We start from the raw sequence: 13376 nt of genomic DNA, 5'->3' as shown, positions 1-13376 counted from the left end.
CATTTGTAATGTCATTGTTTGTTATTATTATTATTTTGTTTTTTTTTTGAGGGTCTTGCTCTAGCAAGTCTCAGGGTCGCACATGCCCACTAGGTGGTGCAAACGTCTGGAGTTCAATATCAGTGGCTGAGGCCCTGGTGTGCCAATTCTATTTCTCTCACTCATGCCTCCCAAGTGCTGGGATTAAGGCGTGCACCACCATGCCCAGAATTGTTTATTATTATATCATGATAATTTCTGTACAACTAATAATCCCGATACTCAAATGAGAGCAGCCACTGCTCTCCAGCCACTGTTAGGAACACTTTGCTTTTCCTTATTAGACATTATATCTGACTCAGTTTCCTTATGTGATACAGAAATTTGATTCATTTTCCATGATTTATTACCTACAATTCCCAAAGTACTATCAGCCAGCCCAATTTATATAACTTGGCTAAGGATGACTGAGGTTCAAAGTCAAACATGAAATCTTTTCCACGATGCCTGAGGATGTTTAAAATAGCATGTCACCATCTCTGGGAGCAGTTCCAAAGGGGTTCCAAATGCAGTATCCTTGAAGCAGGAACAGGGATGCTCAAGCCCATGGTGGCAAGAACTATACCATGCCTGTGTGTGTTCTATTTATTACAAAGCTCAATAATATTACATCATCTGGACAGTTCCACAGTCACTCTCCATGGGCCATTTTTTTTCATAATCTAACAGAGTGTATATGTTCTGTTTATGATAATCTGCTTTTCTTTTATTGCCTAATTAATTTTTTTCACACATCAAGCACCAACTTAGTTAAAAGACCTGTTTGAAGTAGAGGTGTGGGTTGGGAAGACCATGTAGGAGATAAAAGAGAGAAAGGAACAGACCCGTAGGTCAGAGGTAGGGAAGGAGAATGGCAAGAGGCAGAATAGATTTTGTGGTATGACAGAACTCAGGGCAGTGTCACTGACAGCACCTCAGTGTTCCAGGCAGCAAGAGCAAAATAGCATCTCACTGACTTATCTCCTTCTAAACTGCAGGCTTCCTTTGTCTGTGGAAACAAGGTCTTGCTATGTAGCCCAGGCTGACCTCCAACTCATGATCCTCCTGCTTCAGCCTCCTGAATATATCCCCTTACCCTTCAAAAACTTTTTTTTTGTGTGTGGATTTTTGAGTCTCACTGTAGCCCAGGTTGACCTAGACTTCACTATGCAGTCTCAGGGTGGCCTCAAACTCATGGTGATCCTCCTATCTCTGCCTCCCTAGTGCTGGGATTAAAGATGTGCACCTCCATGCCTGGCTTATAAAAGCTGACTTGTAAAGACCCATTTCAACCTTCCTTCTATTTTAACCTGTTTTAATCATTAGCAATAGAGTGACAGAAATAACATCATGTCATCATGTGACATTATGAAGTGTTTCCAAGACCCCATTATGAAGCCCCATGATCATCCTAAGTGACAGATACTATTGTCATCTGCTCCTTATTATCTCTCCATATTTCTTTCAACCAGTTAAGCAGCCTCCATTTTCATATGCCATGATCTTATGTCCTCTTCTCCTCTGAATAGTGTCTGTAAGACCAATTTCAGTTTTCTTCCACACCCACACCATAGATCTCTGATTTGCTATGGACATCCAGGCTGACCCCGTCTCTTAGTTTGAACGCTCTATTCCTGTGAATGTGGTGGAAGAAATGCAGCTCAAGTTCTGTGGAGGTGGAGTCAATTTCCTCCCACTCTGGGTTTGCCCTGAGTTTGACAGCGATCCCCCGCTTTTCACTGTGCAGCTTGGGTGTTGCTCTGCTGGGTCTGTGTAGGAAGGCCTTACCTCTCTGTCACACTGGGTAAGATGAAGAACATCCAGAAGTGAATCCCAAACACAAGGATGACCTGGAAGATGACCTTGCCTAACACAGTCTTCCTGAGGTACAGCGCACGGTCCACCACCATAGTCCCAAACTGAATGAGGACCATCACCAGGAATGGCCCAGGGACCTGGTCCTCTGATAGAGAAGAGGTGATGTCTGCCGCTGCTGAGTGTTTCTGAGGAAGAGAGAACAGTCTCAGCCGGTGGCCCTTCCCAGGATAGACAGCCATCCCTTCGTCAGCACATGGATGGAGGTCTTCAACTTAACTTACCCCAAAGGCCCAGAAGCCGAAAACGATGATGATGAAGTCCACAGTGTCAGCCAGGAACATCAGCACATACACGTCGGTCACAGCGCTGTAGTCTGGGTGGATGAGGTCATAGAAGAACTGTTTGATGGGCACATATATTTGTAGCGTCCTGCAAAACAGAGATGCCCATGCCCGCTTGTTTCCGGAGGGCTGGGAGGAGAGAATGACCAGATTCTGCATTCACTGTACCCTTTCTTTCAGCTGGACCTCATTCTCCTATATCAGCTTCAGGAAAATCCCCTGGGGGTGTCCTTGTTCAAGGAGTTATAGATGAGCGTATCACCAAAGTGAGTACGACAGGGCTCTCTGCGGAGGGTACCACCATGACCTTCCTCTTTTTTTTTAATAAACATTTTTAAGATTTATTTTTTTTTATTTGTTAGAGACACAGAGAGGGAGAGAGTGTGAGAATGAGTGCACCAGGGCCTCTAGCCACTGCAAACAAATTCCAGACACACATGCCACCATGTGCATCTGGCTTACGTGGGACTTGGAGAATCAAACCTGGGTCCTCAGGCTTTGCAGGCATTTGCCTTAACTGCTAAGCCATCTCCCCAGCCCTATAAATAAACTTTTTATTGACAACTTCCATAAATATAGACAATCTATCAAAATCATAATTCTCTCCCACAACCTTCTGTTTTCCCCTTCAAGTCCTCCCTCCATTGAATCTCTCTTCTTTCCAATAGTCTCTCTTTTATTTTGAAGTCATCCTTTCCCCCCTCCTATTATGCCGGTGTTGTGTGGGTAGCATGAGCTACCGTGGGGTCATGAACATCAAGGCCACTTTGCGCCTTTTCTCTTGCTTGAAGCATAACAGAGTGGCATAAATCCCTGAAACCAGGTGTTGGGTTTGGCTATTCACTACTTGGCCCTGTGCATGCTGTTGGTCTCTCTGCATTTGTACCATGCCTCGTGTGAGGCCAGGGGGAGAATATAATTCTCCATGGTCCCGGAGAACCAAAGGAGGGAGCACAAAAGGCCACTGAGGTTTGGAGAATCAAGTCTAAGTCTGTGCCAGCTGCCTTCTGCCCCTTCTGTTTTGGGGTCCTGTGCCCATCATGGCTCCTTAGAACTGCCCTCAGATTCTGTCTCCCTCTTGCTCTGGCATTGCCACTGTGCTCTCCTGCCTCTGGCTTATCTTTCAAGCCTCCACCTTGTCTTCATTGTCCTCTGGGTTCTGCCTTTCAATCCAGGCCAGGTTCAGGTGCTTCGCTTTCCCAGCTGAGCCTATGTGCAAGACTAGCTCCTGGCTCCGTTCGTTCTGGCTCATAGTCCCAGCCCTGCAGACACTTCTGACATCTCAGCGAGTGGCTGGGGCTGGGAAGCTAGCTCGGGACCAGCTGAAGTACTCTGGGATAACTGGCTAACCCCACCCCCCATGCTTCCATGTCCCCTCTCTGGAGGAGAATGTATCACTATGCCTGAAAATATAGAACCCAAGACCTTGAAAATACTCACGGAAAACCGACTTTTGAAACAATACCACTATGAGTCACTTTGCTCTAACAGGCGATGTTTACGACATGAGGAATGGCTTCCCAACACTTTGTCTCTGTTTATGGGAAGTCACTGATACCAGGTGCAGTGTTTTGAATGTGAAATGTGCCCTATCGTGTCCTGTGTTTGTGACTTAAGCCTCATACTCAGTCCCCAGCGGGTGGAGACTTTGGAGACATGACACCTTGCTGGAAGAAATGTGTCACAGGGGTGGATCTTGGGACTTTATAGTACAGCCCCCCTTGTCAGTGCTAGCTAACTTGCTCTTGCTATTTGTCTTGATGTGAGCTAGTTGTTTTTTTTTTTTTCGGGGGTGGGGGAGTCCAGGTAGGGTCTCGCTGCAACCCAGGCTGACCTGGAATTCACTGTGTAGTCTCAGGCTGGCCTCAAACTCATGGCAGTGATCCTCCTACCTCTGCTGCCCAAGTGCTGGGATTAAAGGCGAGTGCCACCCTGCCAGGCTGAACTAGTTTTTTTTTTTTCTTTTTTCTGTTTTTTTTTCTCTGCCATGCTTTCCCCGGATGATGGAGCTTCCTCTGGAAACTGTCAGCTGAAATAAACCCTTTCCTCACACAAGCTGCTTTTGGTCGGTATTTTCATCCCAGCAGCAAGAAGAAAGGTAACTGCTACACCAGTTTTCCAGCCCTGAGACAGAGCACATGACCCAAAGGCTCTCAGGTAACTCACTTTTTCATAGTAAATGCCTTTGCTTTGATGAAGTGCTCTTGAAGCTTTTCCATGTAAAGTTCCCGTTTGCTTTTCTGCTTGACGCTCAAAATACTGCTTCCCTTCTGGCTGCTGTTTCGGGTGCTCGTGCTGCCTAGAAAGGGCAAGGAGAGGGAAGAACAGGCGGGAAGAGAGATGAAGAGTGGGTCTGTCAGCAGAAATCACGCCCAGCGTCAGGGAACGGACAGGCACAGATGGGTTAAGAATGCTACCAAGCATTTTGGAAGTGAGCCTCTTAAGGCTGTCACCAAACTGCAATAACTGTGGGTTCCCAGCACTGCTCCTCTAATCTGTGTTCCAGAGCCAACACGTGGGGACAACTGTTCTGACTGTGCCTAATAAGGTTCCAGGTCACAGCTTTGTGAGATAAGAGTTCACGACCCAGACCTGTTTCCATCTCCTAATATCTCCAGCCATCACGTGCATCTGAGCCTGTCTGCCAGTCGTCTGTCTCAGAAGCGTGTTCTATACATGACTACAGTGTTTGGGAAGCTTCAGGCATCAGCTTCATATACCCAGTTACTCCAGGAGTAACAGCTAGAGAGTTTATTTCCTTGATTATATTCCGTTTAGTAAGAAAGTAACTAGCTTAGGGACATGCTAGGTGGTTTTGTTAAAAAGTCCTCATTGAAGTTGGGCCTGATAGCACCCTGTAATCTCAGCAGGAATTTTTTGCACACAATGGACAAATAATATGTCTTACTGTGCACCGTGCGCTGGCTGTTTTCACTACTCCCAGAAATCCTTGCCCTAACAAGGAATCAGACTGTTTTGAACAATGAAGCCATGTAGCCAGGGCTGGATTTGAACCTAAGTCGTTCTGATACCAGGGCACATTCCTTCCACATTACACAATGTTCTCAATAGCACCCAATCACCTTCCCTCCCCAGACTAGAGGCACTAGAAAAAGCCTGACTGGGAGGCTTTTTCATGCCTACATGTGATGCGATGTACCTCTTTTTGACCGAGTTGAAGAGAAGCTGGACCCTCGGGAGATCTGGGAGCCACTGTTGGAGCGTTTCCTCCGGATGGCTGCTGGCTGCTCGGGGAAGGTCACATGCACGGACTCTACGGAGGCGGCCAGGTTGATGGACTTCAGTGAGTCTGAGGAGCCTCTTCTGCCCCGACTGAGGGACAGCTCTTCATCAGACTCATCCTTGTCTGTGTCGCTGTCCACAATGTCATCCTCATCCCATAAGCCGTGACACTGAGAAGGCAGGGGAAAGTGACAGCTGAGGCTACCATCTCAGGGTCTTCAAATATTGACTCCAACATACAATCGCTCAAAATTAGAAGGCTAAAATAAGCAAGCGAGGATGCAAATGTCCCAGGAGATCAGAGACGGGTGGTGACGACAAGGGTTTGGCTAATGAACTGACGTGAGAAAGGTAAAGTATGGCAGAGGGAGTAAGGATGGATGGAATAAGTTCTAGATTTGTCCCCTGAATAGCCACTTTACAGCACACATCTGTGTGCTCACATCCAGCACTAGAAGTGTCTTACTGAAGTGCCCATAGGTGGGTTCAGGCTCAACATTCCATGTTCACCAGTGTCTCTACTTTGTAGACTCATGCTGTCCCTCCCCTAGACCACATGGTGAGGTAAGGCCTGGCTTACTCCTGGTTGGCTCAGAAACAAAACCATAAAATATTCTAGTTGAAAAGTGTTAACCATATATGAAGCAAAGGTTCTGGTGCCTTCTGGCCTGGTTTATGTCTGAAGGAAAGAGGGAAAAGATCTTATGGTAAAAAACAAACAAACAACAACAACGACAACAAAAAACAAAGAGGGAGAATGGGTCCCAGAACTTGAAGGCTGAGAACTCCATGGTCATGCCACAGGAGATCCTTTCTGGACCTGCATGTGGCCTGGAGAATGGCCTTGTTCTTGGGTAAAAATGCTTTAATGATCTCATCGTCTTCTGTTCACCAGATGGTCAGGATGTGCATTTATGGCCCAAGGTTTGACCTGGTCCTCCCTATGAGTCATACTTAAGAGAAGAAGAAAAGTTAGTAGAATGGCACATGCCTATACCCTCGCAATGAAGGAGGCGGAAGTCAAGGTAGGAAGAATATTGCAGCCTGAGATAATTGTGAGTTGCAGCCCAGCTTGGGCTACAGAGCAAAAGAAAAAAAAAAAAAAAAAGATAAGAACGCCAAGCCTTGTTCTAAAAAAGATCTCAAGGACTGATAAAGTCATAATTTGATAAAAGAAATTTAGGGTCAAGTGTGGTGGCACACACCTTTAATCCCAGCACTCAGGAGGCAGAGTTGGAGGATTGCTGTGAGTTCAAGGCAATTAAGGTAATAGTCTAGGACAACAGAGTAAATTCTAGAGCAGCCTGGGCCTCAGCAAAACACTACCTCTAAAAAAACAACCACCAAAAACGAAATTTAAAATATTTTATAAAAGGAAATAAAGTAGGGCTGGAGAGATGGCTTAGTGGTTAAGGCGCTTGCCTGCAAAGCCAAAGGACCCAGGTTAAATTCCTCAGGACCTAAGTCAGCCAGGTGCACAAGGTGACACATGCAACTGGAGTTCGTTTGCAGTGGCTGGAGGCCCTGGTATGCTCACTCTCTTTCTATTTGCCTCTTTCTCTCTCTGAAATAATTTTTTTAAAAAAGGAAACAAAGTAAAAATAGGAGAAAAGTAAGATTACGAAAATAGGAACAACAGTACAGTAATGTGAGCTATGTAATAATTTGGACATAATTATACCTACACAGCTGCTCAAAAGGGCAGTGTTAGTGAATTTGAGAAGGACCTCCATCTCCCGGGCAGTGGCACATTGGCAGTTAAAGCCCCTGGCTCTATGTGACAGGTCTTTCAGAAAAAGCCTGTAGTTTCCTGACAAGAGTCTGCCTGGTAAAATCCATACTACTAGGGCTGGAGAGATGGCTTAGTAGTTAAACGCTTGCCTGTGAAGCCTAAGGACCCTGGTTCGAGGCTCGATTCCCCAGGACCCATGTTAGCCAGATGCACAAGGGGGTTCACGCGTCTGGAGTTCGTTAACAGTGGATGGAAGCCCTGAAACACCCATTCTCTCCCTCTCTCTCTCTCTCTCTCTCTCTCTCTCTCTCTCTCTGAGTCTCTTTCTCTCTCTGTCACACTCAAATCAATAAAAATGAACAAAAAAAATTTAAAAAAATCCATACTACTAGAAGAAAGTGGGAAGAAGTGGTGATGGAGAGAGGCAAGGGGAACCATCTCAAACTGTGCTCTGATGTTCTGACTTAAACTAACATGATACCTCACCTCATTCAGGAAATGATATTCAAGTATAGATTAATAATGATACATTGTACAGGAAATGAAAAGTATCTCCCAGACTTACTACAAGTTCACATATGAACACTGACATTTAAGAGAAAATGTCCATTAAATGAATATAACTATCACTTATTTTAAAGGGCACACAGTATGCTGATTACACCCTGTGATGGTTAAGGTGTTGTCAACTTGATCTGTTTAGTAATCCGCAGAAATCCCTTTTGGGTGAGTCTCTGAGTTTGCTTCTAGGAAGGACTAACTGAAGGAGGAAGCCCTTACCCCAGAGTGGGCGGCCCCTCTCTGATGGGAACGTTTTTATTATATGTATAAACATATTTTTTACTAGATATGGACATAGTTTGTATGTAAACATCACATGTTGGTACCATCCTTCCCTCCTCCCTGACTCCTTTCTGGAGTGGCCTTCCTCATTGGGGATGCAGGTCAACTCCACGGGGATTGTGGGTCATGCATTCTGGGGGCAGCAGTCAGTTCTGGGGGAGAGGGGATGTCTCTGTGAAAAATGTCCCAACTTGTGGCTCTAATAATCTTTCCACCACCTCTTCCACAAAATTCCCTGAGCCATGCTGGGGGCATTTTAAGTCTTCTTCAGTGATGGTGATGGGAACTTTATATATGGAAGCTCTGGGAGAAAAGAGCCCCTTCCTTCCACTTGGCTGCTGGAGCTCCTTGCTGCCTTCCAGCGTGGACTGAAGACCAGTGTGGATTGAGAGCCAGCATTTCCCCAGGAAGCCTCTAGGCCTTCAGTGCCGGATTGGGACTGCTGAGGCATCAGGCCACGTGGACTGAGCAGCTACCGGGTTCCTGCAACTGCTACTGGACTACCTACCATAAACTAATCCAATAAATTTCCCTTTTTAATATAACTCATCCTAGCAGTTCTGTTCCTCTAGAGAACTCTAATACAGACCCCACAACAATACCATTCATAATGTTCATGTTCGCCAGGAATAGCTCAGGGACTGTAATTATCAACAGAAGTGGATTGACCGTCAGCATGCAGTACCTTCAGAATGGAGCGGTGGAAGAACAGAGCCAGGAGCTGAATGAGGTCATAGAGAACATAGCCTTCCTTCTTCTCCACTCCTATGATGTTTGGGGGGTGGTAAGGCTTATCCTTGTGCAGCTCCACATTCTTATTCCAAGGAAAGAACCCAAACTGGAAGAAATATTTGACTACAATTGCCACCTAGATATGGATGACAGAAATTAAAAAAAACAAAAACACTCCTCTTAGGAACAGGAATGTATGAGAAAAGAGATCCAATTCACAGTTTAGATGGTAAGAAGGCTCACCGTTATGTGGAATAATAATATGTACCTCAAAATTGTGGGTTCAAAGCCAGAGCAAGATCATATTGTGGACAATGTCTTAAATTGCAAGCCACGCCATTGGATGACCTGAATGGTCATTTCCTCTGTGTTTGAAGAATTGGCTTTTATACTGTTTAATTAGGATTTAGCTAGTGACTGTGCTCTCAAAGTATGGTAGTTAGGACAAATGAATAGAAATATATTTATATCCTTATATATTGTATATTGTTTTAATTTATAATTTTTCATGACGTATATTATGCTTTTTTAAAATAGGGCCTCTCTGATGTAACTCATGCTAAATTCATTATGTAGTTGAGGATGACCTTGAACTCCTGATTCTCTTACTGCCACCTCTCTGGGGCTGGGATTGATTACAGGAATGCGCCTCCCTGTCCAGTTTGGTGTGGTGCTGGGAATTAAACCCATGGCTTCTTACATGCTAGGCAAGTAGTCTACCAACTGAATTACATTGCTAGCCATGGATTACCAGTTTTGATGTATACAACATTCACTTGTCTCAGGGCCAATCTGTTTTTCCACATTAATCTTTGAGCACTGAAAACCAGAAAGAATCATTTGTTTTCTTTTTCCTATTTGTGCCCTTCTGGTTAGCATGGTTGGAAGGTTTTGGAACATAGTTTAAAGCACAATGAAGGTACGTCAACTCAATCTTCTACTTACTTCATTCTTCAGTGTAAAGAAGATGAAAAACCATAACCCAACCAAGAACATTTTTATTTATTTTTCAACATGAAAGCTATATAAGTATCTCTTGTTCCCTTGTCCATGTTCTTGGTGTCTCCTCTTACTTAGGTGACAATGGGGATCTGATAAACTCTCACATAATGAGGGGTGCAAGGGGCTGGCACCCACTGCTTAAGTAGGGAGTCATTTGTGTCCTGGAGAGATATGATGGAAGCAATGCTCAGGAATGACTGTTCTGGCAAGACTGTGATGAGCAGGCCAATCAGAGTCATGGGCATGCACTTATCCCACAATCTTCATTTTTAGTATGTGAATAAGCCATGTGACATTAATGTCTTAGGGTTTATTTTGAGGGGGGTTGTTTCTGGTTTTATGTGGGTGCTGGGGAATCAAACCATGGCCAATTGGCTTTGCAATCAAGCACTTTAAACCACTGATCCATCTCAGCCCAGTGAAGACTTTTCCTTACAAGTCAGTGAAGAAACTCAGCCTTTGTCATACATACAAATACACAAGCCACTGCAGCAGCCCACAAATTTCCCCTCTACTCCCCTGTGGTTCTGATGGAGCTCCACAATCTTCTCTGTATACATTTTCACAAGGGAAAACCATGATCAGGCAGATGGCCCCCTCATCCCTGACAAGCAGGCTTTTAGAAGCCTCCCTCCAACAGCAATAGAGTAGCTCAGGGTCAGTTACCAAATCTCACTGAAGCTGTTTCCTCATATATTTTAAATGGGAAGGGTACCATCATGTAGCTCATGGGAGGTGTGAAGACACATACAATTGCTGCCAGCACTACAAGAGAATGATCGCTGTTCTAAGTGGGTCTATAGGAACCGAGTGGCCCACCTCAGTGTAGACGATGGCCATCATCCAGAACCGCCGGCTGGGCCTGGGGACAGACAGCATGGCCCAGAGGAAGATGAGGATGGGCAGCAGGAGGGTGATCATGGAGGCAGAGATCATGTGGTTGAGGATGATCACGAAGTAGCACACCATCTCCGAGCGGGCCACCAGAGTGTTGTACATGGCATAGAACAGCAGCAAGAACCGGGGCTGGCCCACATAGAACTTCTCCGATTCTTCAAGCTCATCGTCATGGAACATCCTGCAACGTGAAAAATCGTGATGAGACATTTGTCTCTCAATTACTGAATTTCACTCAGCCTGAATTTTTTTTTCTATTGTGCCCTACTTCAAATCCTATTTCCCGTGTGTGTGTGTGTGTGTGTGTGTGTGTGTGTGTGTGTGTATGTATGTATGTATGTGTGTGTGTGTGTGTGTATATATATATATATATATATATATATATATATATATATATATATGAGACAACCTAGTATAAGTTGAGTATTCCTTGTCTGAAATGCTTGGGAATGGAAGTCTTTAAGATGTTGGATACTCTCCAATTTTGAAATGTTTCCATAGATACTGACACATCTTGGTTTTGGAAACCAAGACTAAACATGAAATTCATTTATGCTTTGTACACATTCCATTTGCATAGCCTGAAAGAACTTGTAAGAAAATTTTAGTGAGAACTTTAATATAAGAACATTTTGAGGATTGGCTGAATTCCTGGTGGGTTACACTCATGTTTTCTCACACCCATCCCTGTTCCACTGAGGGCTCTCTTCAGTGGGGTTATCAGTGAACACTTTAGGGTCATGAATGGACCAGTTGAAGGTACTTTCATATAACATTTTAAATAGCTTTATGCATGAAACATGGTTTCAGGCAAGGGTTCCACACCAGCTCTCTGCATATCTTACTTGTTTAGCAGCAGCTCGCTGGCTGTCAGCTCATGAGTCAAGGGTGGTAAGATGATGGACCCCGGCGACAGCTTGTCAGTGCGGCTGTCATCAGGGCTGACCACCATGTGATTCTTGGCTCCAGAGTCATCTTGGGAGCCGAAGGACAGGTGTTCAAAGCTGACAGCCTTGCTGTAAGAGGGCGGGGCCTCCACATCGCCATCATCTGTAGAGAATTGAGGTAACTCCTCCTCAGGAGTGAGGCCAACCTCCTCAGCCTCTGCCTCATACTCAGCCGTGTACTCCTCGCTGGCATCGTCAAGTTCAGGCTCTGGGTCCATCACCTCCTCCTCGGCTTCAGCCTCTACCTCCTCAATGGTTTCTGTGGTCCCCTGGCGTGAGTACAGCATGGTGCACTGTGTGGGCTCACTGTGAGGAGAAAGGATGGGCAGGGTGCCCATTTTGAGCATTCTTACCACCCCAGGACCTGTCTAAATTCTCATGATACCACTTCAGAGTGCCCAAGTCAAAAAACCTCAAGCATGTGAGAAAAAGAAATTCCTCCCCGCCTTTTTCTGCAACCCATGCTCTTTGTTCTTTCCAGATATTCACTCCTGGACTACAGAAACTGTAAGCAGTAGCCTTCTAGGTGCAACAGTGAACAGTGAGCATCACATCCTTTAAAACCAGAGCAAGTCACGTGGATTGCAAGAAGCAACCCTGTCTATGCACAGAGCCTTTGACAACAGGATCAAGATTCACAGCCATGAGCTCCCGGGTTCATTTCCAAGTCAGCACGCAGTCAGCGCAGCATACCTACCGTGATCACCTCTTTAAAGAAGAAAGCGCATGGAAAGGAGAAGCCATGCTGGATTGTTTTTGACCAAAATGTGTTCTACTCTTACTCCTATACGAGGGGACCTGTCCAGGTCCATTGGGGATGACAGGAATGAGCAGGTACTAGCTTAACTAAACAAGCGCATGCTTAAAATAGGCCCCCTTCTTTAAGATTGGTCTGTCTTGCCCTTGCTTCCTCATCCTTTGCCTTGTTCTAATTGATGCACAGTGCACCTGCGTGAAAGTTCCTATCACTCACAGCCATTCCTTCCAAGTCCTTCACTGTGTACAATGGACCAGCTGCCACTCTCTCTTCTCAGGTGATCTTCTCTGTTGTTTGCTGCAACCCAGAGTGTCTCCCTGGTCTCACATAATCCCAAGAACTGTTTTCCTTTTGCTGTTTTTAAACTAGTTCTTTTTACAGTTTCTTCTCATAACCTTGTCTGCTCTTTGCATCATGCCATATTTTTGCCACCCCATGCTTTTTTTGTCTAGTGCCCTACTTCCCCTTCAGTACCGTGGCTTCCAGCTTTCCCTATCAGGTACATGCAGGGAAGGCTGGGAATGAAAACAATGCAGGCAGGCTGTGGAATTCATGGCATGCCTTTCCTTAGCATCTGGCTCCCAGAGGAGAGAAGGATATTTGGAATCTGGTGGATGCAGAGGTATAATCTGTTAGATCGTGCAACGTGTACTGCTGTCTGAATGCCCTGTGTGAGCAGGTAGGTTCCAGAAATACTGAGATTCTCAAATGCTCAGGATGTTGAGAATTCTCCTGCCAAGGAGCCCAGGTGGACATATCAATGAGTGAGGAATGAAGTATGTCAAGGTGGCTTTGGTCTTATGTGTCTACATAGTAGACTCTGGGAATGCCAGGACTAACCCGAGTCACACATAGCTTCCAAGAAGCCATGACATTGACCATCACCCCGGGAGATTTTCAGGTCGTGGGAGTCAGCTCCATACCAGGTCTGACTTCCACTGTGATTGTAAGCAGTGATAAGCACAGTTGCCGAGGGTTTCAGAGGCTCAGGACTCTGCAGAGTGGAATTGCAGCAAGCTCATGCCTGACAGAGGACGTCTGGGACA

General features: G+C 45.3%; 1 protein-coding gene across 11 annotated transcripts in view; it reads right to left on the bottom strand.

The window, feature by feature from the left end:
• Piezo2 (piezo type mechanosensitive ion channel component 2) overlaps window positions 1–13376 on the bottom strand; it is a 428243-nt gene that overhangs the window by 22720 nt on the left and 392147 nt on the right. For all 11 annotated transcript variants that reach the window (XM_045144701.1, XM_045144707.1, XM_045144708.1 and 8 more), the window contains 7 exons: window positions 11472–11879; window positions 10549–10807; window positions 8681–8863; window positions 5338–5590; window positions 4344–4476; window positions 2118–2265; window positions 1807–2021 (listed from right to left, as the gene is read on the bottom strand). In XM_045144701.1, the coding sequence (XP_045000636.1) occupies window positions 1807–2021; window positions 2118–2265; window positions 4344–4476; window positions 5338–5590; window positions 8681–8863; window positions 10549–10807; window positions 11472–11879 (1599 nt within the window). The remainder of the gene's footprint in view (window positions 1–1806; window positions 2022–2117; window positions 2266–4343; window positions 4477–5337; window positions 5591–8680; window positions 8864–10548; window positions 10808–11471; window positions 11880–13376) is intronic.

This window comes from Jaculus jaculus, chromosome 2, assembly GCF_020740685.1.
Source record: "Jaculus jaculus isolate mJacJac1 chromosome 2, mJacJac1.mat.Y.cur, whole genome shotgun sequence".
Taxonomy (NCBI): domain Eukaryota; kingdom Metazoa; phylum Chordata; class Mammalia; order Rodentia; family Dipodidae; genus Jaculus; species Jaculus jaculus.
Note: the sequence above shows the minus strand (reverse complement) of the source record. Positions and strands in the feature narration are given on the sequence as shown.